This window comes from Squalius cephalus (genome assembly GCF_949319135.1).
Source record: "Squalius cephalus genome assembly, chromosome: 8".
In the NCBI taxonomy this organism is placed as follows: domain Eukaryota; kingdom Metazoa; phylum Chordata; class Actinopteri; order Cypriniformes; family Leuciscidae; genus Squalius; species Squalius cephalus.
This window is the reverse complement of record NC_137129.1, coordinates 7,146,285-7,172,537: the sequence shown is the minus strand read 5'-3', so window position 1 is coordinate 7,172,537 and position 26,253 is coordinate 7,146,285. Positions and strand designations below refer to the sequence as shown.

The following is a 26,253-nucleotide window of genomic DNA, read 5'->3' as shown; positions in this document are numbered from 1 at the left end:
CACATGGCAATTACAATTGTCGGCCAAAATGTGTGTCTATCTATCACATAACGCTTCGGTGGAGAGGTGTTAAGGCTAGGCCTACTGTGTTTTTTTTTTTGTGTGTTTTTTTTTTTACATCATGTAGGGTTTGTTGTTTAAATATTGTTTTACTGTTAAGATTCTGTTGAAGCTGATTATTTAATGGCTGATTCCACTGTCACAACTCATGCCATATCATTTTTGTTAATTGAACTGATTCTGAATATAGCCTTTTATACAATTAATATTATTATAAATGAATACTATTAGAAATTTTGTTTTTATCCATTTATTATATATATATATATATATAGAGAGAGAGAGAGAGAGCTATAACAAAAACTAATAAAATGACAAAAACACAACACAATTATTAAAACTTAAACTAAAATGAAAACTAAAAAAAAAAAATAGCCTAAATATAATAGTATATTAATTATAATACTAATGTCACAAGCATGTTTTTGGACTGTAATAACTTTGACTTTAAGGTATATGCCCATTCAGAAATGTAGTATTTATAAAAATTAAAAATTAAAAAAATTTTTTTTTTAAAACATGAGACCCTAGCTGTTTTTGGACACTTTAGCTAATTGTCATTTAGCTAAATGTCATTGCAAAAATGCCCAAGAAAAGTTGCTGGTGTTGTACATTTTGGGGTTACATACATTCCAAACCTTCTATAATCCAGACATGAGTGTCTGTTTATTATGCCTCAAAAACAAACATTCCTGCGTCCAGAAGCTCCACAGACCGTCCGCTAAATCAACATCATGATGTCCAGCGTACATATTCAACAATCTACTGTATTGAGGTATTCAGTAATGGGGCGTGAGAAAGTTAGCTCTCTAGAGCTCTGTTGTCTGCATGTTCAATCATCAGAAGTCTCCGCCTCCTGCGCAGGCGATGGCTTCTCAGGTCTGTCCGGTCCTCAGTGTGTTCTCTGGGTTCTCTGAGCTCCCTGAGTTCTCAGGGGCTGGCTGTAGGGCTGGGTTACACCTCTCTCAATCCTCCCCTCAGGTCCCTGCCACTGTGTTTTTCTTCCCTGTCCTGGGCAGCGCACACACTCACATACACACACCTTTCTTTTCCCTGGATCCACCATCCTGGGCTGAGAAGCCAGGAGAGAGGGTGACAAGGTTTGGAGGAACCGTTGGGACGATAGTGAATCTTCACCATGGCTAGATCCTTCATGATCTTCAGAAGCTTGGTCCTGTTGCAGGCGCTCTGCTTGGCCTTATCGCAAGTGGTGAGTTTGGCTGTGCTTATACTTTTTCTTGATGCTGGATGATTTTGATTTTGCTGTCAAGTATGAGATCATGTATCTTGGAGAACATCTTAAGGATTGAGATATGATTTACTGTGGATGGGACTGGATATTTATTAATTTAGATCAAATTCATACAATAGTTGACTAGTTTGGTAGTTTATAGGAAACTTTTGATCCTCAAAGTTGCAAGATTTTAGACTTTTGAGGGGTTTTTTTTTTTTTTGGTGTAATCTTCTAAAAGTTTACCTAAGTGGCTTTATACAGCATGCAGGCCTGGTATTGAGCAATTATACTATCTTCAGCAGTGTTATCTTTTGATTCTGAAAGCTTAAACAATTCAGTTTTAGTAACTGAAATGAGTAAATGGAGACCTGCTGAATAAAATATGAAGCAGAAAGTAAACATCAGATGAATAAACAGAGAGAGGAGAAGGTAGAAACTGAGAGATTACAAAGAGCCCATTGAAAATACGCTGAAGCTGCTATTCAAACAGACAGAACCTGAAACTGCTTTCAGCAGAATAACACATACTTGTTACATTTAGATGAACCACCTCAGAGAAAAACGCATGCATGAAGCTCATATGCATAAAATGCAATGGACCCAATGAATGTGTACTGTTTTTTGAGTCCACCATCTTATAAACTCATGCATTGAAAAACAGATCTATCTTTGATGCTGAATGGGGGAGGGTCTGAGTAAACATTCCCAGCCTCTCTTTTCCCACCCCGGATGCCCTGATCATCTAGCCAAGGCCTTTAATTTGGTTTTCATCACAAACCTTGTTCTGTCTATCAAATTTAAGCAAGTAGACGTGTCTGAGGCAGTGTTTGCAGTGTTAACTAAAACTAAAAGTCATTTTCAGTGAGCTGGACTAAAGCTGGAATAAAATAAGCTGTAAACATATGCTTGAAAAATGGAATAAATTAAAGATAAATAGAACTATTAATTTTTTTTTTAAATTGCTAAAACATTTGAAAACTGAAAATATAAAAATGATCTAATTAAAAATATTAATAAATACTATAATAGCATATAAATAATGCTGGTCTGAGGTCACAATTACAGAACAATATAGGCTTTATTTGTTTATTATCCAAAATTAGGCTTGCATACAAGAGAGATTTGACTAATTTCGTAAATTAGGGGTTTCATTTTTTTAATTGTTAACACAACATTTTATAATAAATTGCTAGGTTTGTGGAAGTAAAATATAGAACCATGTTTATATTTAAAGCGACTGTCAGTGTACATCAATGTAAAGGCTTCAGTATCGATGAAATTGAAACTCTGTGTCTAATTTTAGACCGGCCCACCTGGACCCCAGGGCCCTGCTGGTCCCCCTGGTCCCGCTGGAACACCCGGTGCCGACGGCATTGATGTGAGTATTGGAGCCGCTTGGCTGCACCACAGGTCGAGCTGGTACAAAGACAGTCATTGTGCACCTTGTTTCATGGGCCCCGTGTTCTGCACTACCAAAATCTTGCCGATAGAGGGCGCACAAAATAAAAATAATCACACAAAAGGGTTCTGTTGGAGGGTTGCCTCTGTCCCATATTGAGAGAGAGAGAGAGAGAGAGCTAGTAGATGTTGGTTATTTGATACGGTTGTGGCCTAGACGGGGTTCAGTATAAAGACATTCAGCAGGATATACAACGAGACCGACTGATACATAGCATAGAAAAAACAGAAACAGGATCCCAGCGTTCTCCCATGAGCTTCTACAAGTACTGTAGGATATTTAGATTTTATAGTCATAAATTGTGATATATGCATATAGGGAGACAGAACTCTGACACCCAAAATACTGTAAATCTGACCTTAGTCAGGACGGAGGAGGAGTTTCACATACATTCATTGGTTTACTTTTTTTTAAATACATTTCATTGACATTTTTTATAGGCCTATGCTAACATGCAATTTTTGTTAGCTGTGAGAATTGAGGTTGAATATTTCAGATTAAGTTATGTTTAGTAAGTTGAAATATTGTAGTGTCCCATACTTTATATTGTCACAGTTTCCCAGTCCGTCTTTGCTAATATTGCATTTCCCTTTTACAGGGTGAGAAGGGTCCTCCTGGACCTCCCGGACAAATAGTAAGTGACTACCACAGTTGATCATAAATGTCCATTTGATATATTTACATAATCATTTAAAGGTAAAATAAAAGCTTGTTTTATATTTTTATATGAAAATGTAGTTTATTCCTGTGATTCAAAGCTGAATTTTCAGCATCATTACTCCAGTCTTCAGTGTCACATGATTCTTCAGAAATCATTCTAATATGATGATTTGATGCTCAAGAAACATTTATTATCATTATCAATGTTGAAAATAGTTGTGCTGCTTAATATCTTTTGCAGAAACCATGATGCTTTTTTCATGATTCTTTGATGAACAGAAAGTTCAAAAGAACAGCATTTGAAATAGAACAAAGTAAAAGTCATTTTTGATTCATTTGATGCATATATTTGCTCAATAAAATAATTAATTTCTTTCTTTTTTTTTAATGAAAAATCTTACTGATCCCAAACTTTTGATTGACTTATATTAACAATATTTTATATATAATTTATTGGTAACACTTTTTTTACATTGTCATTGTTACATATGTTACTTGTAGTTACTATAGTAATAACTATGAATTTTGCATAATTAAATGCAACTAACCCTAAACCAAACCAAACCAAACCCTATAGTAAGGACATGTAGTTATTTAATATTACTCTGCACCTAAATGTATAATTACAGTGTAACAGAGACACATTAAAATAAAGTGGAACCAATTTATCTAATAAAAATAAATGCATTTATTTTGCACCAAAGTCAAAGAACTGAGTTTTGATAGTATTTTAACATTTTCATGTGTGAATCACTTTACAGGGTCAAAAGGGAGAGGCAGGTGAACCTGGTCCTGATGGATCTCCAGGGGAGGATGGCATTGATGTGAGTGACACCTACAATTCAGGAATAACATATTTATACTGTAGCTCAGCCATAAAAAAAAGGCAGTTAAGTTTGTAGTTTGGAGCTAAATCTCATTTTTAATCAACACATTTGATCCATAATGAATAAAGGCTTTTGCAATCATGTTCTGGTGAAGGATATTCACACCTACACTCTGAAACGTTGGCATGAGACTGAGAAAAGAGATGTTGGTCCTAATGAGCAAGACTTTCTCAGTCACATGCTAAGAAGCATTCCTTATTGGATTTACCACTTAATCTGTTCTGGAATGCCAGTCCCTGATTTTCCCCTCACTGGATTGTTTATAGTAAGATGTCTATGTACAAAAGTATCGTTAAATCATTTTTACTCAATGAGAATATATACTGTACATGGATCTTCACAAATTAAATGTTCTGCTTATGAATCAAGTCGTCACCATTATTTATAGCACTTTATACAATACAGATTGTTTCAAAGCATCTTCACAGCGATGGAAAATAATAATCAATTATGTAAACAGAATTCTGCTCTAAAAAAGAATTATGTAAAGTTCATCAATGAATGAGTTTAATTTAGCTATAAAGCAGTGATGTCATCATCCAGTTCATCTGCTAGTGTCAGTGCATATTGCTGAATATTAAGTGTCCCCAACTAAATCACCTGCTTAACCCTTTGAATCATCTTAGAGGTGTTTACATGACTCAGTGAATGATTCTAAATTATTATTGGCTGATTATTATTCTGAAGGCTTGTTTTCCTCTGTTATCTCTCCAGGGTTTGATTGGTGCTAAGGGTGAGAGGGGTCCTCGTGGTAATCCTGGACCAAAGGTGAGGAATTTATATTTTATTTTTCTTCATAGCATACACACAATCTTATGGAAGCTTGTTTCCGCCACTGAATAATAAATAAATAATAATAATTGCGACTTTTTATCTCACAATTCTGACTTTTTTTCTCACAATTGCGATATATCAAGTCAGAATTGTGACTTTTTTTCTCAGTAATAAAGTGAGAAATAAAGTCGCAATTCTGAGAAATAAAGTCGCAATTGTGAGATATAAAGTCGCAATTCTGAGAAATAAAGTCGCAATTGGGAGATATAAAGTCAGAATTGCATGATATAAAGTCGCAATTGCGTGTTATAAAGTCAGAATTGTGAGATATAAACTATTCTGTGGTAAAAAAAAGAAAAAAAAAGTCCGTCTTTTTTTTCCATAGAATTGGACTTTATATCTCACAATTGTGAGTTTATATCTCACAATTCTGAGAAAAGATGTCTGAATTGCGAGATATTAACTCGCAATTGCGTGTTATAAAGTCAGAATTGCGTAATATAAAGTCGCAATTGCGAGAAAAAAGTCAGAATTCTGACTTTATAACACGCAAGTCTGACTTTATATCTCGCAATTCTGACTTTATAACACGCAATTGCGACTTTATTTCACGCAATTCTGACTTTATATCTCGCAATTCTGAGAAATAAAGTCAGAATTGCGAGATGTAAACTCGCAATTGTGAGATAAAAAGTCGCAATTATCTTTTAAAATGTTTTATTCTGTGGCGGAAACAAGCTTCCATACAATCTACTCTATTTTAGTGGGCAATCAGTTGGCCAACCAACACACAATACAAACACACACAACATATCTTTAAATGTCGAAAAGGTGATAATAGAGGAACAACGACTGAAAAGAATATCATGAATAATGAATGTCATGTATGCATACTGAGGGTATTATAAATAACATATAATCTTTTCAGTCGTTGTTAGTCTAAAAGTGTATAAAGAATGGAACACGTCTAATTCCACATGATGTTTTATTGATTTTCACAGGGTCAGCCAGGGCCGGTTGGACCAGCTGGGCGACCTGTAAGTATAAAACATATGTAAGAAATTTGTTGAACAAGAATAACGCTGCGAGTCCACCACTTGCAGTTTCTCAAACTGGCAACACAGTACACAAAACAGTAACATTTCCGACCTGATTGTTGATGTTTGAGTGTTTCTACAGACGCAATGTGCTGTATTCCAGTGCTAATGGACTACAGTCAAGCTCTGTTGCTAATCTTTTTTTTTTTCTTTTTACCCTCAGGGACCCGGACTGCCTGGACTTGCTGTAAGTAAGCCAATTAATAAGCCATTTTACTTCCCTATCCTTATTATTTCAAGTGAAACTGGGTCAATCCCGCGGTTTCACAAACAAGGTTTAAAAGACTAGTCCCAGACTAAATTACATGTTTGAGCTGTTTTGACTGAAAGCAACTTGCACTGACATATCTTAAAGCTACAATGTGTATTTTTTTTTATTTGATTCTTAGCAAAAAACACTTTGTTCTTTCAAAATGATATGTGCTCATTAATGTGTAATTACCTCTACCAACTAATCAAGTATTCTCGTAAGCGTAGAATCTGCGAGTCGCTCGAATGGCGGCAGCCATTTTGCGCCTCCATCTTGAAAATACATTAGCCAAAGAGGGACACACCTGGAAATTCAAGCTTCGCCTTTCGCGTTTTTACACTCAGTGGCACCGTGACGAATGCGAGGGGGAGATTGCTCACGACTGCCGGCAGATTTGAAATAATACGGCCACCGTAGGAGTTGAAACGCCCTCGGAATGGGAGGGGCTAGAAAGTAATATTCAGTTGGTAGTCATAAACAATTTCACCGCTAGATGGGAGAAAATCCTACACAGTGTAGCTTTAAAATATCAAGATGCACACTAAAAATGTTTTTTTTTTCTTTCTATGTTACGTTTATTAAAGCTATATAAATGTCCTAATTAAATTAAGGCCTAATCCTGGCTTAATCTAAGTCCTATCTGTGGAACCAGGCCATAGTGAATAAAATGTAGCGTGGGAAGTTGGAAGTTGGAGGGGTTGAAACCAAAGGATTTGTGATGTCAGCCAAAAGAATCGCCATGAATGAGAAGATTACAAAAACATTTTTTAGGCTACTAGAATAACATGCACCAGTGAATCATGCCCTATGAATATGCATATGCCAATTATATAGGAGCTTTGACTTTTAACCAAATGTACAAAGTGATTTGTTTTTTCAACATTTTCTCACATGCCATTTCAGTGAGAATGATTTGTGCACTTTTACTGTTTGATTGAAAACTATTTTGCATGCTCCAAAGGCTTTTTGCAGTGCAAACCCTACAAAACCTTAAGGGATCTCAGCCCACAGAGGTTTCTTCTGTTCTTAGATTCGACAGCACACGCTTTAATTATGTATTAGATTAATAAACAATTGTCTAATTTCACTGTTCATAATCTCATTACAGGGAGCACCAGGCCCCATTGGACTTCCTGGACAAATTGGACCTACTGGACCAAAGGTGGGTTTCATTCGAATACATCTTCCTAATAACATGATAGTACACAAATCTTTCCTGGTTAAGAATGCTGTTCATACTTAACCTTTGTTACTAGCTAAGACAACTGTTTTCGTTGTAGCATAAATAGTTTCAGTGGTAAAACATCACTCGGTAAACCCATTTAATTAAATGGATCACTGAACTGATGTCTGCTTGCACTCACATCTCTCATCACAGGGTGTCTTGGGAAGTCCTGGACCTCCAGGATTACCCGGACCTTCAGGCAAGCCTGTAAGTCACAGTAATTTTTCATTTACTTCACTTTGAAATGTAGTCTTCTCAAGTGAAACCACAAAATCTAATTCTGTGTATAAAGCTGTAGGGCTGATAATAAATCAGTGTCAGAACAGTGTAAAATGACATCTCGTCTCACACTGCATTTCTTGGCGTACGTTATATTTCATTTTCTACTCTATTTCATTTCATTTCTTGAAGGCATCCATTTGGGATCTGCTTCAGAACCTTTTCACTCCATGATAAATAAACTCTCCAAACATATTTATTTCTTCCAAGCCACCTGCATTTATATCCTCTTTCTCAATTTATTTATGTCATTGTCATTTTCAGGGTCCGCCAGGAAAGTTTTTGGGTTTAGAGGAAGGCAGCGCTGACTTTCAGGTAAGGTTGTGTCTGCAAACCATGATGTGCCACAACTTTTCAGTCTGAATTCCAAAGTATATTCTCATTCATTATTTCCATAGACATAAAAAAAAACACAGTAATTAAAGAGCTTTAAGCCTCAAACAAAACCAGTCAGCAACTAAAATGAATAATAACATTTTTGACTCAATGCAAAAAAAGTATTTGAAAAAATGGAGGTTCAAGTTTATAAGGGAATAAATGAACAGCCAATCATATAATCACAAAAAGAAACAATTATACTGTACGATATATACAAAATTGTCTATACCGTGATAGAAAAATAACTTCTTAATGCATTTTTATCAGTCTTTTTGACTTGTTTTTCCAGTAAAAAATTCTAAAAATCCTCAAAATCTTCTTGACTTGTTTTCCAGTAAAAATATCTAAAAAGCCTTTAAATAATAAAAATAATTAAAGATACATTGAAAGTATTTATGAAGATGATAGGATGATACTATTTTTATGTATTCTTTTTAATATTTAGAGATTTTTTTTTCTGGAAAATTAGACAAAAAACTTAAGAAAGCTTTTTATGCATAAACTAAAAATTACAAAATATAATAAGTTTGTAAAAAAAAAAAAAAGCTATTGTTGAGAATGTGATTGCAGAGTTGATTGATTGTTGTTATTCGCAGTGCTTCATTTGGAGGTCCTTGGTTAAAAAAGCTTGAGAAACCCTTCCCTAGATTTATGGTACAGTGTAAAAGTAAAGCTTATTTACTTATATATTTGTTTGAAATCTATAAACAACAATTTGATACTTTTTTCACAATTCTGTCATCATGTCTTACATTGAAAGATCAATATGTGCTGTATGTAATCCTTCACTATTCAGTCCTAAGTCTTCCAAACTGCTCTTATTTGAATTTTCTTTTTGGCTTTCTTATTTTTGAATCTACCCTGCTCTGTATTTAGTTTCTCTCAGAGTTTGCCCTGTTTTACGTTTCACACCCCTCATTGATCTCAGTGTTCATAGATTTTCCTAATGAGCTTCATTAAATGGGTGTCATCAAAGGCTTCTGCCCATTAGCACCTATCTGGATCCAGAGTCCCAGCGAGTCCCAGGGCTGTGATCTGCAGCCAGCCTGCCAGGAGTCTGCTCAGCACTGGGGCTTGTGGGATCACGTGGCAGACTGGTTGACTGCTTCTCCTCCGGCCTAGAGCCCAGCTGGTGCCCTGTACTGTCTGGATCAATCCTTATCATCCATTTACTGCAATTAAAGGGCTGGTGATCTGAGATCTAGAAAAAATCTCCGAGCCCTTGCTGCCCTTTTTCACTCAGCTGTGATGGTTTGAGTTAAACAGATCTGACAGTGATTGTTTAGCCTGTGTGATTTAGAGTTGGTCTTTTTTAATCCAATGTTGCCACTGTGTGTTCTAGTGTCCAACCAACTGTCCACCTGGGCCGAAGGGTCCTCAGGGCCTACAGGGAGTGAAGGTTAGTAAGTTTGAATTTTATATTTTTCTAAGATTTCTATTTTGGGAATAAATACATGACTAAAGTGCATAGTTCACCCAAAAATGAAAATTCTGTCATCGTTTACTCACCCTGAAGTTGTTCCAAACATACATGAGTTTCTTTCTTCTGCTAAACACAAAAGAAGATATTTTGAACTTGAAGGGCCCCATTGACTTCCATAGTACTGTAAAAAAAAATAAAAAATACTGTAGAAGTCAATGGGGCCCATCAACTGTTTGGTTACCGAGATTCTTCAAAATATCTTTTGTGTTCAGCAGAAAAAATAAATTCAGGTAAATGCATCAGAAAGTTCTATTTTGGGTGAAATATCCCTTTAAAGGCATTACAAGCTGCAACCCACATGACTATATTCACAAAATAGCACAGCCTTGAGTGCTTTATTGCTTTTATATTTCGCAAATCTAAAACTAATTCAGATTAAAATGTTATGTACATAAGGAAATGAACTAAGTGCCATCCTTCTGCTAGGACTGCAGGAGTTTTGCATCATAGCTTTACTATACTTGTGCATGGAATGATGTACTGACCCATCAGCATCGGGGACTGGAACTATTAGTTTACTAAGATATTTTACAAAGTGGTATGATTAATGTCTGATCCTGAAATTATTTTCTTCACAGGGACATAAAGGTCGAGTTGGCGTACTGGGAGATCCAGGAAGCATTGGAAAATTGGTATGTTTTTGCTTCTGATGATCAGCTGAATCCTTGTTGTAATATTAATATTATTAATAATAATAATAATAACAATAATAATATATATTTCATATAGTAATATAAGAATTTACTTGTTTTAATATTTATGTTTAATAATTAAACTTTCATTATATATAGTATTATTTATATATATATATATATATATATATATATATATATATATATATAATTTAATAATTTAAATATGTTACTTATTTTAAATATAAAAATCTATTATTATTAATTATACAGATACAATTTATAATTTATTCATTTAAATATTTTAAGAATTTTAAATATTACAAATATTATTATTAGTATTAGTATTATTATTAACAACAACAACATATATATACATATATCTTTCAAATAAAATAAAATATTTTTAATCATTTAAAATGTAAACAAATTAGGATTATTATTATTAACAACAATAATAATGGTAATTATTTTGAAAAAGTTATTTAAAGTTTGGTGATGTTGGTGACCTGACCTGTCTTCATACTTAAACTTTATGATTGTTCTATTTTAGTAATAGGCTCACAGGGAGGCCAAATGGTGTGTACACTTTGCAACCACAAAGGGGCGCATGTGAGCACACTCCTGATTCATAAAAAAGACAAATGGGACACAGCCCCTTCCAACTTTAAACTTCATAAATCTCATATCACACAATGTAGAACAAGAAAAATACTGATAGGTTGGTAGAGTAAAATAAACAATGTTTCTTATTACGCACCCAGATCATGCTTTGAAGGGCCCCAGTCTCTCCATCATCCAGCATGCAGAGCAGGATTATGAGCTAATGAAGCCCCTCAAGGCGTATAACTGCCTCTAATCTGGGTGTGACTCGCAGACAGAACACATTGACCCAGATGAAAGGAAATAGGGGGCCGGCAGGTACTGAGAAGATACTTGCCTGTGAATTAATCAGACTTAATGAGCCCCACAAGGACATGAGAATGGACTACAGGGACAGAGCGGATTTGCCCGTAATTCAGAGCACGACTGTCTTTGGAAAGTGTTGAATTTAAAGTCGGCATGAAATGAAAGTTGTGACAGTCTTTTCTTCCCTATTGTGACGTATATTAAAGTGAAATGGCTTCTGGAATGAGAATTTCCTATCAAATTCAGGACACACATATCCGAAAATTAGTCATATATTTAAACAAATAACTTCAAAGCGACAAGCCACACAATATCCCAAAATAAAAGGCCATTTTTTTCCTTCAAATGTAAATATGTGTTTCATCCTTGTATTCTCCATCCTCAGGGTACAAAGGGTGATTTCGGCATCTCTGGTGAACAGGGAATACCAGGCCCTCCAGTAATGTATTTATTTCTGTTCGGGTTATTTTATAATTTAAGCCTATGTTGCTGTTACATCATTGCAAGTCATTTTAGCAGTACATTTTATGAAGGTCCTAAGATCACCTGTGAAATAAAATGTCTGCTTCTCTCTACCACAATCACTTTAGGGCCCTCAGGGTCTGAGAGGATATCCGGGAATGGTGGGACCCAAAGGCGAGATGGTGAGTCACAGTTCCAGTTCATCTGTTTATGTCTACACTAAATATGATTTTTGACTTGTTTGAGGAGATACAGGCCTACAAAAGGATACATAGCAGATGGTGTCCATCAGTGTTAACTAAAACTAAAACTATTTTTTTTGTTAATCAAACTAAAGAAACTTTTTTTCTCTCAAAATTGTAAGATATAAACTGTAAGAAAATATCAGAATTATGACATAAAAAGTTGCAATTACCTTTTTTTTTTATTCATTTTTATTTTTTTATTTTTTTTTATTCATACAAGCTGGAATAAAATAAAATTGAATACAAATATTAGATGAAAGCTACGGTATATATCTATAACTATCTATGAATGGGTGTTTTTGGTCCATCAAATATGTGCTTAATTTTATTACACAGTCTTTGTGTGTAAGATGAGATGATCATTTTGCCAGGTGGTTTTAAATTTAGACATTATCAGTTAAATAAGCAAGAACATATAACTTATTGTGAATTTTAGCTCCCCCACTGAATTGTACATCGGCTTGATTTGCATACATGGGTTTTATTATATTCTGAAAAAACCCAGTGGAACGTAAACAAACATTGCACAACTTCAGTTATATTTGTAGGACAGCAAATGTTTTGTTTTACAATCTGTAAAAACTTTAAAGTGATTCACAACTTCTGTGACAGGGACCACGTGGTTACAAAGGCATTTCAGGACCAATCGGCATCCCTGGACGCCCTGTAAGTCTGAAAGTCTTGTGTGAATACATTTCATTCTCATAACTGACAAAAATACATTTAAATTATAAGCTTACTGTGCAATGCAGGGTGAAGAAGGACCCCAGGGACCACCTGGAGAGCCTGGTGACAAAGGTGACGTTGTAAGTATTAGTGATATTATTCACATCTATTCATCCAGGCATTAATTTATCATTCTACATGTTAAGTTATCAAACTTTTCATCCATTTATCTATTCATTCTTGTAGGGAGAACGTGGTATACGAGGGCCTCAGGGAGTGGTGGGAAAAAAGGGAGAGAATGTAAGTTAAGATATGGCCAATTTAAATGCAATTTAAAACAGGTCCGCTAAACTTATGCTCTTAATCTTTTGATTAATGTTCCCTGTCAGGGTCTTCCAGGAATTGATGGAAAAGATGGCACTCCTGGCATCCCAGGAATAAAGGTATGGATGACTCTTTTTCAGCTCTTAAATCAATTCTCACAGCAGCCATCATTATTCAAGGAGACACATGACATATGTAAAAGATAATGCATAATGCACAGTCAGAATGAGCAAGTCTTATTTCATCCAGAAGGGGTTATTTTTGCAATATATAATATCCAATATAAATGCAATATATATATATATACAAAATATAAAATATAGCTAAAATAAACAATATATATATATATATATATAATGAATTAATGAATGCTGCACTTTCCTATCCCTTTTTTTTTAAGGGTGCTTCAGGACAAAATGGAAGACCTGGAGCTCCTGGTCCACAGGGAGAGGCTGTAAGTGGAATTTCATACTTCATTATTCTTTCCATATCATATACGCAGTAATTATCATCATTAAAGGTTCATGGACACTTTGTATTATACCACTGTATTCCCTTTGTTAAATGAGGATCATTACATATAAAAAGTAAAAGTTTTTCTGCCTACAGTCTCAGAGTGACATTCTTGCCCTCACTATTTTGGAGCTTAAACCACCTTGAAATTGCTCTTCCTATTAACTATTCATCATCATCAAACATGACTCTCCTGGTGACTTGGGGTAATGGAGCATGCTGGTTATGATACAAAACATCACAACGTACCTGCGCAAGCCATAATACAGGCGCCCTCGCTAACAGGATGAGTTATTGCAGCCTTGTTCTGATATCAGCACAAAGTAAAGGACAGACGTGAAGCTCTCCACGGAGGCCTGCAGGGGTCACTACATTCATCCTGCATGCTATTTTTCATATTTTTGTAGGGTTTGCCTGGTATGCCTGGAGCCAAGGGTGAATTGGGAGTTAAGGTGAGATCATGCAGTTATTTTATGAATTTCTACAAGTTTTTTTTGTTGTTGAACTATAAACTAGTTTTTGGTGTTCAGGATGTCAGTTGATACAATACTATCCACAGTGCTGGGAAGTAACAGATTACATGTACATTAAGTTCCAAAAATTAAGTATTTGTAATTAGATAAAAAAAATAAAAAAAAGATCAGATTCAAGTTACTTTTTTATTGATTACATGATTACATATTCAGTCAATTATTCATAAGTTATTGATTTTCCCAATTTCACATTTTTCTTTTTTTTTTTCATTGACATGCAGGTAAACAAATCAAATCAAAACATTCTAAGTGTTTTTATTGTTCATTTTAATTTTTTTTTTTTTTATGACTTAATTATTAGCTTTTCATCAACTCACAAACCCCTAATTCACTTCATTTTTGTAGAATGTTATATATTTTATTTCTCTTTGTATTTTTTTATATCAATGTAATACAAAATAATCAAATTCAAATCTATGTGATACACAAGTTAGGTCAAAAGTAATCAAATAGTAGTCAGATATATTACCTAAACTGTAATCTAATGGATTATGTTACTAACTACAATTTCCATCATGAAATTTGTAAGTAATCTACCCTGCACTGACTATCCACTAGTGCTTCATTCTACCCTTTCAACAATTTATTTGTTCTCTTTTGTGTTTAGGGTGAGACGGGCCCTCGCGGTTTGATGGGAACGCAAGGCCCTCCAGGACCTCAAGTATGTCATATCATTCAAGGACACTGTTTTACAAACAATCTAAAAGCTTTTTTTTTTTTTGGCTTCTCATTATGTTTCTCTTTCTCTCAGGGAGAGCCCGGTCCTCCAGGTGAAGCTGGCATGGAGGGAGTCCCAGGGCCAAAGGTCAGTTTCCATCCTCATTGACAAATCAAGCATTTTCCCTTTGAAGAAACACTCTTTTCTTACCTTTTTATTCTCGTCCGATAGGGTGACAGGGGTGAAAGAGGACCAGTTGGGCCTTCTGGTATTGTTGGCCTGCCTGTAAGTTTCGTGGTCATTCATCAGATATTTATTTTCATTATTTTTCTGCTATAATCAGGGTTCCCAGGGTCATTGAAAACCTGGAAATATTTTGAAGGATTTGTTCAAATAAATGCTAACACTTCACTTGAGGCCTTTATATATAATACAATCTAAAAGTATTCATAATATACATTGCAATGCATTATATATTTTCATAATTTTAGCCGAAGTTACAATATAATATTTTTTTGTGTTACAATGCATAAGTATTATGTACTGTTAAGTATTATAATGTTTTATAAATATAATGTTAAGTATAATAACTGTGAGATTATAAGGTGTATTACAAGGCATAATTAATGCATTACAAATACTTTTATAATGCATTATATATCAGAAATATCAGGATTTTTTTTGTAATTTTCACTTTTCACTTATCTTGTATGTTTTACTTGCAGGGGAGTAAGGGAGAGAGAGGGCCCATGGGCGTCCCAGGTGGTCAGGGTTTAACTGGAACTAAGGGTGACAAGGTTTGTGACCATATGAACACAGTAATTAAGAGTAAATGAACTGAGGTTATTTAAACTGGTACAGTGATGAGGTCTGACCACATGGGGGCAATCTTCACTCATGATTTGACTTTTCTAGTAGAGGACATCTATGCTCTTTGATAATTCATGTCCATGTTTCCAAATAATACCCCTCAATTCAACATGAAATATCCTCTTATGGACACTTTAATGTTTGTTGTCCTTTAATCTACAATATCCTTGCCATTTAATACACTGAATGATGGCGGTAAAAGCCGGTTGATTTAGTGTGCTCGGAGAGTTTACGGTAAAATAAGATATTACCAACAATAAATTTGTATCCATTAGAGCTTACACTGAGAGATATCTGATGTACAATTGCATCTACTTACAGGGATTCCAAGGCAAAGTGGGATCAAAGGGAGACGTTGTGAGTACACCCTCAGAAAAATACATACACATATTTATGGAGTGAAATAGAAACCATACATCACAGTCCACATCACAAAAGATAACAACTTAAGGTGACATTGATGGATCTCACCCGCTTCTTTCACAGGGTAATCCTGGTGTAGAGGGATTGGCTGGGGAGAAAGGAGAGAAGGCAAATAAGTCTTGTAGTCTGATACATTTATTTAATAGATTGGTTCCAGAAGACTTCTGTTCATCTTAAAAATGCGTTTCTCCATTTAACAGGGACAATCTGGGGAGCCTGGCCCTAAGGGACAGGTAAGGACAGCATGAAGAACACAGATAATGCAAAGTGAAATGCGTAATTTAGGTAGATTCAGCTTTATTTGTTTGTTTTCCAATAGGGCAAGACATGAAAAACTATCTTGAAGGTGAATTGTGTCAGTTCTTTATTTTGAAATGCGTCATGCCGCCCCAGTTTTGTCAGTACTTTTACACGACAAGCCATTCTGACGTGTGCACTTTTGGCCCAAGCCGCCCAACCAATGGCGTGAGTTAGGGGCGGGACTACTCTTTTGTCCTATAATGGAAGGAGGTAAATCGGAGTTATTTATGGCAGTGTTATTATTAACTAACTAAAAAAATAAAAAAATAATAATTGACAAAAAGCTGAAATAAAATAAATATGAATATTAGATTGAAAACTTCAACTTAAAAAATACAACAAATTAAATTAGAAATGTTGTCTTGGAAACTAGACGAAATAAAATTAAGTTGCAAATGTTTTGCCAAATTAACCGATTCTTAATTTATACTATTATATATTATAATCTGCCAATTTTCCACAAAAAAGGCAAGTACCATTTGAAAATGTCAAAATTATTTTTGCTTTCTCATTTTGTATCACTAGTGGTGCAGAAATGACACACTTTACCTTTAAGATAACGCTTTATTTTACTTAGGCATTATCCTAGTACAATCAATAGTGAACATCCCAGTTTCTTTATTTTCTCAATGACTGCCTCCTCTATCAACAGCAAGGTGTGACTGGTGATCAAGGGCACAACGGCCCCACCGGAGACCCCGGGAAACCAGGAGACCAGGGTTCCGCAGGCTTACCTGGTCCACGTGGCCTGCCTGGAGAAAGAGGAGTTCCAGGGATGCCAGGAATACAAGGAACAACTGTGAGTGTTCAACAAAACCTCAAGAACAATTTCCATCACAGCTTTCCCAACCTACATTAACCAACAAACAATTCTGTTTACCAGAGAACAGCACTTTATGCCTCAAAACTAAAGTATTGCTCTAGCCAGACAGGTTACAGTAGAAACACTTGCAGAGAATAATGAAAACTCTTCGTATGTACGATTTTTGGATTAAAGGGATAGTTCAGCCAAAAATTGATATTTAACCCATGATTTACTCACCCTCAAGCCGTTTGAGATGCATATGTCAATCATTTTCAGTTATTTTAGAAAATGTCTTAGATCTTTCAGTGGTTATAATGTGAAGCTATGGGGTCCACTCCTTCAAGTCCCAAAATGTGCATGCATCCTTCACAAAAGTAATCCATCCGGCTCCAGGGGAATAAACGAAGGCCTTCTGAGGGTAATCCGTGCGGTTTTGTCGTAAAAATATACATATTTAAAACTTTATAAATGAAAATATCTTGCAGAGACAACACTATTTTGTCAAGTGGCTAACATAGCAAAATCAGAAAGAACTTTATCTGTAGTAACAGTAATACAGCATTTTCTCCACCAAACAATATATTTTAAAATGACCTGCATGCCATTTAGCAACACAAGTCATATTCTAATATCGATCTAGATTATACCACAGTTTCCTGCTAATGTTAATACAAGTTTAATACATTAGCTCATCCATGAACATGATTTCCCGTCGGATTGCGCGCTCACCCAGAAATGAAATCATTTACTCACCATCCATCATGTTGTTCTGAATCCAAAAGGAGAGGTTTAGCCTCCTAAGCTGCTCTTTTCCAAAAAATAAAATAGAGAGCTGTGGTCACTATTTACTTTCATTATATGGAAAAGAGCAGCTTGGACATTTCTAAATATCTCCTTTTGTGTTCCACAAAGTCAAACAGGTTTGGAATAAGAATAAAGGATGACAAAATGTTCATTTGTGGGTGTGCTATCCCTTCAAGTGTTTTTATCATTTTTATGACTTCTCTTTTCAGGGTCGTGATGCTACGGATCAACACATCATTGAAGTGGTCTACAAGATGCTTCAAGGTGAGAAACAATCATTGTTCTTTCCGTAAATGGCTGCAATCCAAATTGGCTGAAATCAGTGTGTCAGAAAGAGGGCAGCTGTAATCTATCGCTCTAAATCTACAGTACTCTTCATCCTTCAGAATGTATCAATCTGCAACTCATCACTCCTCAGGGACAGCTTTCCTGCCAAACACTATTTATCCGCTGCTCCAAATTGACTTCCACACGGTTCTGTTTTCTCTGGGATTGTCAGGCTATGCTCTCTGGCCTTCTATTCTGCAAGAGAGAGATGACCTGAAGTTGCCCGCGATAACCCCCAGTTTCACAATGTAATCCCTCAGCCTTGCGATTGCAAACATACCTTCGCTTATACAGCCACACACTCACGTGAAGCGAGCGGAAAGATTTCTCTTTCGTTCCCCATTGGGAATCAGATTAGATGTGGAGATTTGGTCAGTGTGACACCTTGAGAACTGGTACAACAGATGAACGTCCAGCTCTGGGTGGTTATCTTAATGATATTTACCCAATGATGCACCCGGTGAGATGTGATTGTGTCCTAAGCGAAGGCTTGACACTATATGCAGGGATTCTTTTCAGGGTTGAGCGCCTGAGTCTCCAAACAGAACACTTTTTTGCATTCCACTGTGCTACTCCTCTATTGATTTTCGATGTAAATTTGGCTAGATGGATTTGACTGCTGCACATGAGACTGCGTTCTAAGACGCAGTTCACTTTAAAGAAATGCATTTTTAGATCTTAAGTTTTTCACTTTCGCTGCCTTACATTTCACGTTTTTGCATTCCACTGATTTGCTTTTCCATTTGTTTTTTATTTAAACATGCATTAGATCAGGGGTTCTCAACTCTGGCCCTCAAGATCCACTTTCCTGCAGAGTTTAGTTCTAACCCTATCAAACACACCTGAACAAGCTAATCAAGGTCTTCAGGATTTCTAGAAAGCTACAGGCAGGTGAGTTTGATCAGGAATGGAGCTGCACTCTATAGGAAAGTTGGACTGCGTTTGAAAACAGTGCAGCGTTTGTTCACTAAAGCACCTCATGAAAAAACAAAATGTTCAGTTTTTTTAAAATACGTCTCTAGATGGATGTGTTTAAACACTGCACTTGCATCACGCTCTTTGGCTCTCTTGCGTCTTTTGAAGTGTCTTTTTAAAACACAGCACTCAAGTTAAGTTTTTTTTTTTTTTTTAAATGTACCTCTAGACCTGCATCTCATGTTTTTGCACTTCACTGAGTTGCTTTTGCATAGTTTTTTATTTAAACATGCTCTAGTGGTTCCCAATCCTGGTTCTGGAGTACCTTCAACTGCAAATTTTGTATGTCTCTTATGCCTGCTACAGATCATTACAAATCACACTGTACGACATGGATCTGATAAACTTGGGTACGACGTGTGTAGACTGTGCGATGATGACACCTATTGAATCGTAGGCTACAACGCAAGTTAGTGTAGAATAATAAAATGTCATTAGCATGAGCTAATGGTAAACAAATAGAGCACGATGAATCACACTTTGGCACTTGTGGTGTTTATGTATGCTGAAAAAAAGAGGAGGAAGCGAAAGAGGACAATTTGGACGCAGTCATGGCTAGGGAAAAGAGGCCAACTTGGCATGCCAGTTTTGCAAATGGAGCTTTAGGTAAGTGGTTTTAAGTTTTAGTGCCATGGAAAGTTGATCAATACACCATTTCATGTTGCATGTTTATTGGCTAGTCAGTAGACGTAGGTCGTAGCAGCAAACACACTGTGAGATGATCATGCTACATTTCTGACACTGTCAGAAAATTATCGCAGTCTATCTTTGGTCGCAAGACCGGGACAACGGCCATCTTTGAACCTCTCAATGTATGACGTAGGACCACCTTTTAGGAGCCACGACCACAGAAATCGTCATGATTATTAAAGAGCTGATGAACTGAACCAGGTGTGTTTGATTAGGGAGACATCTGAAATGTGCAGATCTGTGGGAACTCCAGGACCAGGATTGGGGATCACTCTAGATCTAGATGTACACGTTTTTCCATTGCGCTCGTGTCTCATGACTTTTACAGCATGCATGACACAGTGTTCTAAAAATGCAGTGTTGAAGTTAAAAGAAGACCTTGCTCTAGATCAGGTGTCAAACTCCACTCCTGCGGAGTATAGCTCCAACCATCTCAAAAACACCAGCCTGGAGGTTTCTAGCAATCCTGAAGACCTTGGCTGAATCCGCCCCTATTATATACCCCTGAATATGCCCCGGGCACTATTTGAGAGGACAGCCATTTGTAGTGGTGTCCGAAACCATAATGGACTTTATCGAGTGCATTCATTGTATCCCAGATTGCACAGCTTGTATACTCGGCTGTCAGAATCCGCTCACTCGTTTTCATTCACTCCTTCAAGTGAACAGTATTAGTGGACTTATGTAGGGAATAGTGACTGAGGGTTTAGGGGGTGATTTTGGATTCATCCCTTGATAAGCTGGTTCAGGTGTGTTTAATTAGGGTTGGAGCAAAACTCTGCAGAACAGTGGCCCTCCAGGAATTGAATTTGACACCCCTGCTCTACACTTTTTGCACTACCGTGTCTCTTGTTCATAAATGCAAAAATACATGCTGCCTGAACTCATTTTACTTCTATTCCTCTGACAGAAAAGTTAGCGGCGGTAGCAGTGAGCGCTAAGAGAGCGGTACTTGGCGGAGCAGGCGTGATGGGACCTCCAGGTCCTCCAGGACCACCAGGTCCTCCAGGACCTCAGGGTCCTCATGGACTGACAGGCGGACGTGGCATTCCTGGCATGATCGGGGGCCCAGGACAAATAGGAAACACTGGCCTTAAAGGTTAAAAAAAACCTTTTAAATGTAGATCTAGCTTGATGAAATTTTGTCAGTTAACCTAATAAGTGTATATATCATCCCCATGTTTCTGTTTTTGCAGGGAAGAGGGGTGCAAAGGGAGAAAGAGGAGATCTTGGACGCCCACACCCTGGCCTAACGGGACCACCTGGACTGCCAGGTAAGTTCAAACTACGCCCACCTTTAAAGTCCCTTGAAGGTGTGTTGGTTAATTAAGCGGCCCATCCTGCTCTCTCACAGGTCCTCCAGGTCTTGACGGTGTGGCTCGTGATGGTAGGCCAGGCGAGCGAGGACCACAGGGTGCAGCGGGTGAGGCGGGCCGCCCTGGAAAAGCTGGTCCTTCTGGTCTTCCTGGATTTTGTGAAGCAGCTGCATGTTTGGCAGCATCAGCCTACACTTCTCCCAGACTACAAGAGGCGGGAACAGTGAAGGGCCCATCCACTTAAATCAAGCCCTCTACTGGGGCATAAGAACATCTGGGAGAGAGAGAGTTAGCATGGAAAGAGGAGCACACAGGCCTTCTCTTCATTGGACACATTGTGAGGGGGAGGGAACAGCCGTTGCCTGACATTGTGAATTATTTTTGTATGTGTTAGGATAGCATATGTATGAGTTGACATCTACGGAAAGGAAGTTTTAAGGTGGCAATGTTAGCCAATGCTGCTCTGTCCCACCTCACAGTACAGAGCGAGGTGAGAACATTGCCAGTGACATCACCGATGACATCATCATCATCATCATCATGCACCATGGACTAGAAGAGCTGTGAGAATGACATTCAAACAAAGGTGCTGTTTTTGTTAATAATATTTTTGTTTTATGCATCTGATCCAAATGATGGCAAGATTTTTACAAGCCAGGAAATTCCCATTTAATTGAACCAATAAAAGAGTATTTAAAGCTACTTTATTAATAGATTCATTTACCTTATGCTTCAGTAAACCGCTTCCCCGGCTCGAGTTGATACACCATGGCTGAATCCGAAATCGCCCCCTATACCCTCAAATAGGGCGCTATTTGACGGGACATCCATTTGTAGTAGTGTCCAAAACGTAGTGGACGTTATTGAGTGCACTCATTCAATCCCACAATGCACGACATAACGAGTGTACAGCCGATGTACGTTCAACAGAATTCGCTCAAGTGAACCGTATTAGTGGACTAACGTAGGGAATAGTGAATGAGGGTTCAGGGGGCGATTTCGGATTCAGCCCATGTCCCTGTTTGAGCCATGAAGCATCGCCTTTGATCTGTTCTTCTACGTGAGATGGTGGCGTGCTCCCATTAACTTTATCCTTGATTCCATGCTGTAAATCTTTGTAAATGTGTTTTCATTTTGTATGGAAAGGGTGGGTTTAGAATATGAAACAGATCCAAAGTTAATGACTTTAATCAGCATTCAGGATCAAACTCCAAACATTGCTCAAACTGAATTACAAACCTGTATGCCACTTCCAAGTTACTGTGTTATGTACTTAGAGGAGAACTGATTATCTTCATTAACAACTATTTATTGTTCTTTTTTTTTTTTTTTTTTGTCTGGTTGTTCAGATTTACCCCAATCAATAAAGAGGATCTTTTTGTAAAACTCAATGTTCTTCTGTATCGTGAACATCTGAGAGGAACAATGATTTTAACTTTCTTTAAACAATTTAAACGTTCTTTTTTCTGGATCTGACATCTTTTTTGTTGTAATAAAAGATATTCATTTTGATATCTAGCCTTGTTCATGATGAAAAGCAGCATGCATTAAATTCACATGAATGCTACGGTATCTATTCATCCAAAGCACTTGATTGTTGTTAATTTAAGCAAAGGAAATAATGAGTTGATGTCATTTTTGAAAAAAAAAAAACATTAAACTGTCTCCATCCTTCTTGCTCAAGGATACGACAGCAGAAAATCTGTATTACTCCTTTATATATTTTTTATTACACAGCTCTGTGGACTACTTGATTCTGACTGGTCTGATATGTCTTAATATTCTCCATTATCATGGCAATACTGTATACCACTCATCTGGATAACTAAAAACATACTTAACACCAATTTATAGAATAAATGGTGTAATAGTGTTCATACTAAAAATCACAATAGAAAAAATCTGAGTTTAGTGAACTCACTGTCATGTTCAAGAAACTAGTTTGAGATGATTTGAGCTTTGTGATGGTGCGTTATTCTGCTGGAATTAGCTATCAGAAGATGATACACTGTGGTCATAAAGTGATAGATATGGTCAGCAACAATACTCAGGTAAGCTGTGGCGTGTAAACAATGCTCAATTGGTACTAAGGAGCCCAAAGTGTGCCAAGAAAATATGTGCCACACCATAGGATGGATCCATACTTTCATGTAGTTTATGCCAAATTCTGACCCTAACATTTGTTTGTTGCAGAAGAAATCGAGACTCATCAGATCAGGCAATGTTTTTCCAATCTTCTATTGTCTAATTGTGGTGAGCCTGTGTGAATTGTAGCCTCAGTTTGCTGTTCTCAGCTGACAGCAGTGGCACCGGTGTGATCTTCTGCTGTAGCCCATTAAGGTTGGACGTGTTGTGCGTTCAGAGATGCTCTTCTCCAGACCTCGGTTGTAACGAGTGGTTATTTGAGTTACTGTTGCCTTTCTATCAGCTCGAACAGGTCTGACCATTCTCCTCTGACCTCTGGAATCAACAATGCATTTTCACCCACAGAACTTCCGCTCATTTGATGTTTTCTCTTTTCTGGACCATTCTCTGTAAACCCTAGAAATGGTTGTGTGTGAAATACTCAGCCCGTCCGACAACAACAACCATGTCATGTTCAAAGTCACTTAAATCACCTTTCTTCCCCATTCTGATGCTCAGTTTGAACATCGTCTTGACCATGTCTACATGCCTAAATGCATTGAGTTGCTGAACGTGTAATTGGCTGATTAGATATTTGCGTTAACAAGCATGGTGTAAGTGCATAGTGTATATAGTGTAATTTGGGACACACCTCATGTTTCTCATGTTACATATTCTTGAAATCCTTGCCTCTTTTTAGTAAAAACAATCTTATTTCTACTTCCAAATTCACGCCCTCACCATCATCATACATGATGTTACATATAAAGTGTTAAAAACTAGATTCACTAGGTTCAAGACATTTCATTCATCCTTTGTGAATCCTAAACTGTCGCTATAGCTACAAACTGAAGATAGATATATAAATAAGTTGTTTTGTGATTGACTAACCTGCGAATAAACGAGTTCATAGACTGCAACTGCTTTCAAAACTTTTATTGCTTCTCTTTAAGTTTCTTTAAAAAAAAATGTGCACACAAATAACTTTACTTACAAATAGCACTATGATGAGTTGCATGATGAAGGGGGAGATTTTTCTTAAAGCTTGGGATAAATAAACGGTTGAAAGGCTGAATGCTCATTACATTCACTTCATGAAAACGGCGTAATTTAAAAATTGTCAATGGCTCTGCTAAAAACTTTTCAACTATCCTCTCATTATAGATACAGAATCGTTCTCGCTATCTTCACACACATTCACACGCATACAGTCCGAGGGAGTGATAAAGTGCAGTGTAAAAGCATCAGACTGGCTGACGCAGCAGAGAATCAGAGATGCCGTTTGCTTTAGAGATGACTGAACTGTGAAGGCTGGGGATCTGGCGTTTTTTAGGACGACTAGCAAAGCATATTTAAGATTAGAGTGTTCTAGGAGCACATGATGGTTCAGCTGCAAGTGGTACAGTATATCAAAGTAAATTCAAGTTTAAGAGTCCAGACTGGTGGTGGAGGAGATGTCATCACAGGGCTCATAGAGAGATAGGTGTCACTGAAATACTCTTAGAAAAATAAAATCTCTCTCCGTCTGGTCCAACGGCACAAAATTGCTTTTTAACCCAAAATTGCATATAAAACCTACCTTTACAAAACATCCATTTGTTTAGAGCTTATAAAATTATTCCAAAATATCTGAGACGACAATAAAAAGGGCTGCCATGCTGATGTCAATTTTTTTTTTTTTTTAAAGTACAAAAAGCCATTACATATAAATATGAATATGTACAACACGAGCCCTTGGGGAGAATAATTAACAGTCAATTAGGGCAATTGTATCTATGCCTCTAATGATAACATCAAACTATTTTATATTAAATGGCTCACACTATGGAACAAATTATTCACTGGAAACTGGATGGATATGCCACATTGTTTTTGCCAAAGCAGTAATATAGCAAAATTAGCAGCTGCCAAAACGACCCCCTTACAAAAATATTATTAAAGGAATATTCCAGATTCAACACAAGCCCTATTAACAGCATCTGTGGCATGAAGTCGATTTCAACAGAAAATCATTTCATAGCTCATTTTGTTACAAAACAAAGTTGAATGCTTGCCCCGTAAACTGCCATTATATATGCAAAACACTCAACATTTTTTCACAAACTGAGATACAAGTCAAAAAAATTCCTGCAGTAATCAACAGCATGCCATAGATGATTTTAACTTGTATTTAATTCAGAATATTGCTTAAAGATAACCAAGGGCCTTAAAGACTGATGTGAAGCGTCAAAAGAAATCCTCTCGCGGGGGCTAGTAAAGAAATGAAAATGTTGAAGGATGAATAAATCTGGGCACCAATAATGACTTTAAACACCTTGTATGTCCAGGGAACTAAAAGTCTTCAATTTACTGTAATAATAAATCATAAAAAAAAAACAGTTTATGATGCAAGCGTGGCATTATGGGACAGTTTTCAGGGATTAAGGCACTCAATCTTGGGATGTCTTCACTGGTTCAACAGCAGACAATAACTTACAAATGTCCCCCATTCGTGGTGAACCAGTGTTTTGGCATTGCATCATGTGGAAAGGAAACGCACATTAATCCTTTGGTTCTCCATGGATCTTCTCAGAAGCCTTAGAAGTTACAGGTAGGTAATTGTGAGAATGTCAATTTTGGGGTACCATCCTCCATCTTTTACTTCTCTTAAACCCTCTTCTAGTACATGGGACCTTTGGGAGACATGGGACCCTTGGGATTGTACTCCACAGGCATACTCATACAGTCTGACGGGTGACAACGGCCATCCTTGCCCTTCTGTCCAGAGGGTCCTGGAGGTCCAGGAATCCCGGGGATGCCCTGCTGACCAGAAGAACCTGGTGGTCCCATCTTACCATAACCAGGAGGACCAGGGGCACCTAAGAGGGATGGAAGGAATGAAAAAGAAATTA

General features: G+C 36.9%; 2 protein-coding genes across 5 annotated transcripts in view; one reads left to right on the top strand and one right to left on the bottom strand.

Moving 5' to 3' along the window:
- The first annotated feature begins 894 nt into the window (after positions 1 to 894).
- Positions 895 to 22,749, top strand: col9a2 (procollagen, type IX, alpha 2). The gene is made up of 33 exons (XM_079878824.1): positions 895 to 1,270; positions 2,598 to 2,672; positions 3,352 to 3,387; positions 4,175 to 4,237; positions 5,015 to 5,068; positions 6,076 to 6,111; positions 6,335 to 6,358; positions 7,530 to 7,583; positions 7,800 to 7,853; positions 8,190 to 8,240; positions 9,646 to 9,702; positions 10,365 to 10,418; positions 11,713 to 11,766; positions 11,918 to 11,971; positions 12,647 to 12,700; positions 12,787 to 12,840; positions 12,947 to 13,000; positions 13,090 to 13,143; positions 13,425 to 13,478; positions 13,945 to 13,989; positions 14,678 to 14,731; positions 14,822 to 14,875; positions 14,960 to 15,013; positions 15,454 to 15,525; positions 15,920 to 15,955; positions 16,085 to 16,129; positions 16,222 to 16,254; positions 16,974 to 17,120; positions 18,140 to 18,194; positions 20,833 to 21,021; positions 21,119 to 21,196; positions 21,277 to 21,995; positions 22,229 to 22,749. Exons 1-32 carry the CDS (start codon positions 1,199 to 1,201, stop codon positions 21,480 to 21,482), a joined length of 2,076 nt encoding a protein of 691 aa, XP_079734950.1. The 5' UTR covers positions 895 to 1,198; the 3' UTR covers positions 21,483 to 21,995; positions 22,229 to 22,749.
- Positions 22,750 to 24,283: 1,534 nt separating this feature from the next.
- Positions 24,284 to 26,253, bottom strand: part of col16a1 (collagen, type XVI, alpha 1) — a 76,015-nt gene continuing 74,045 nt past the window's right edge. For all 4 annotated transcript variants that reach the window (XM_079878854.1, XM_079878856.1, XM_079878855.1 and 1 more), the window contains one exon: positions 24,284 to 26,220. In XM_079878854.1, coding sequence (XP_079734980.1) covers positions 26,021 to 26,220 — 200 coding nt within the window. In that variant the 3' untranslated portion in view covers positions 24,284 to 26,020. The remainder of the gene's footprint in view (positions 26,221 to 26,253) is intronic.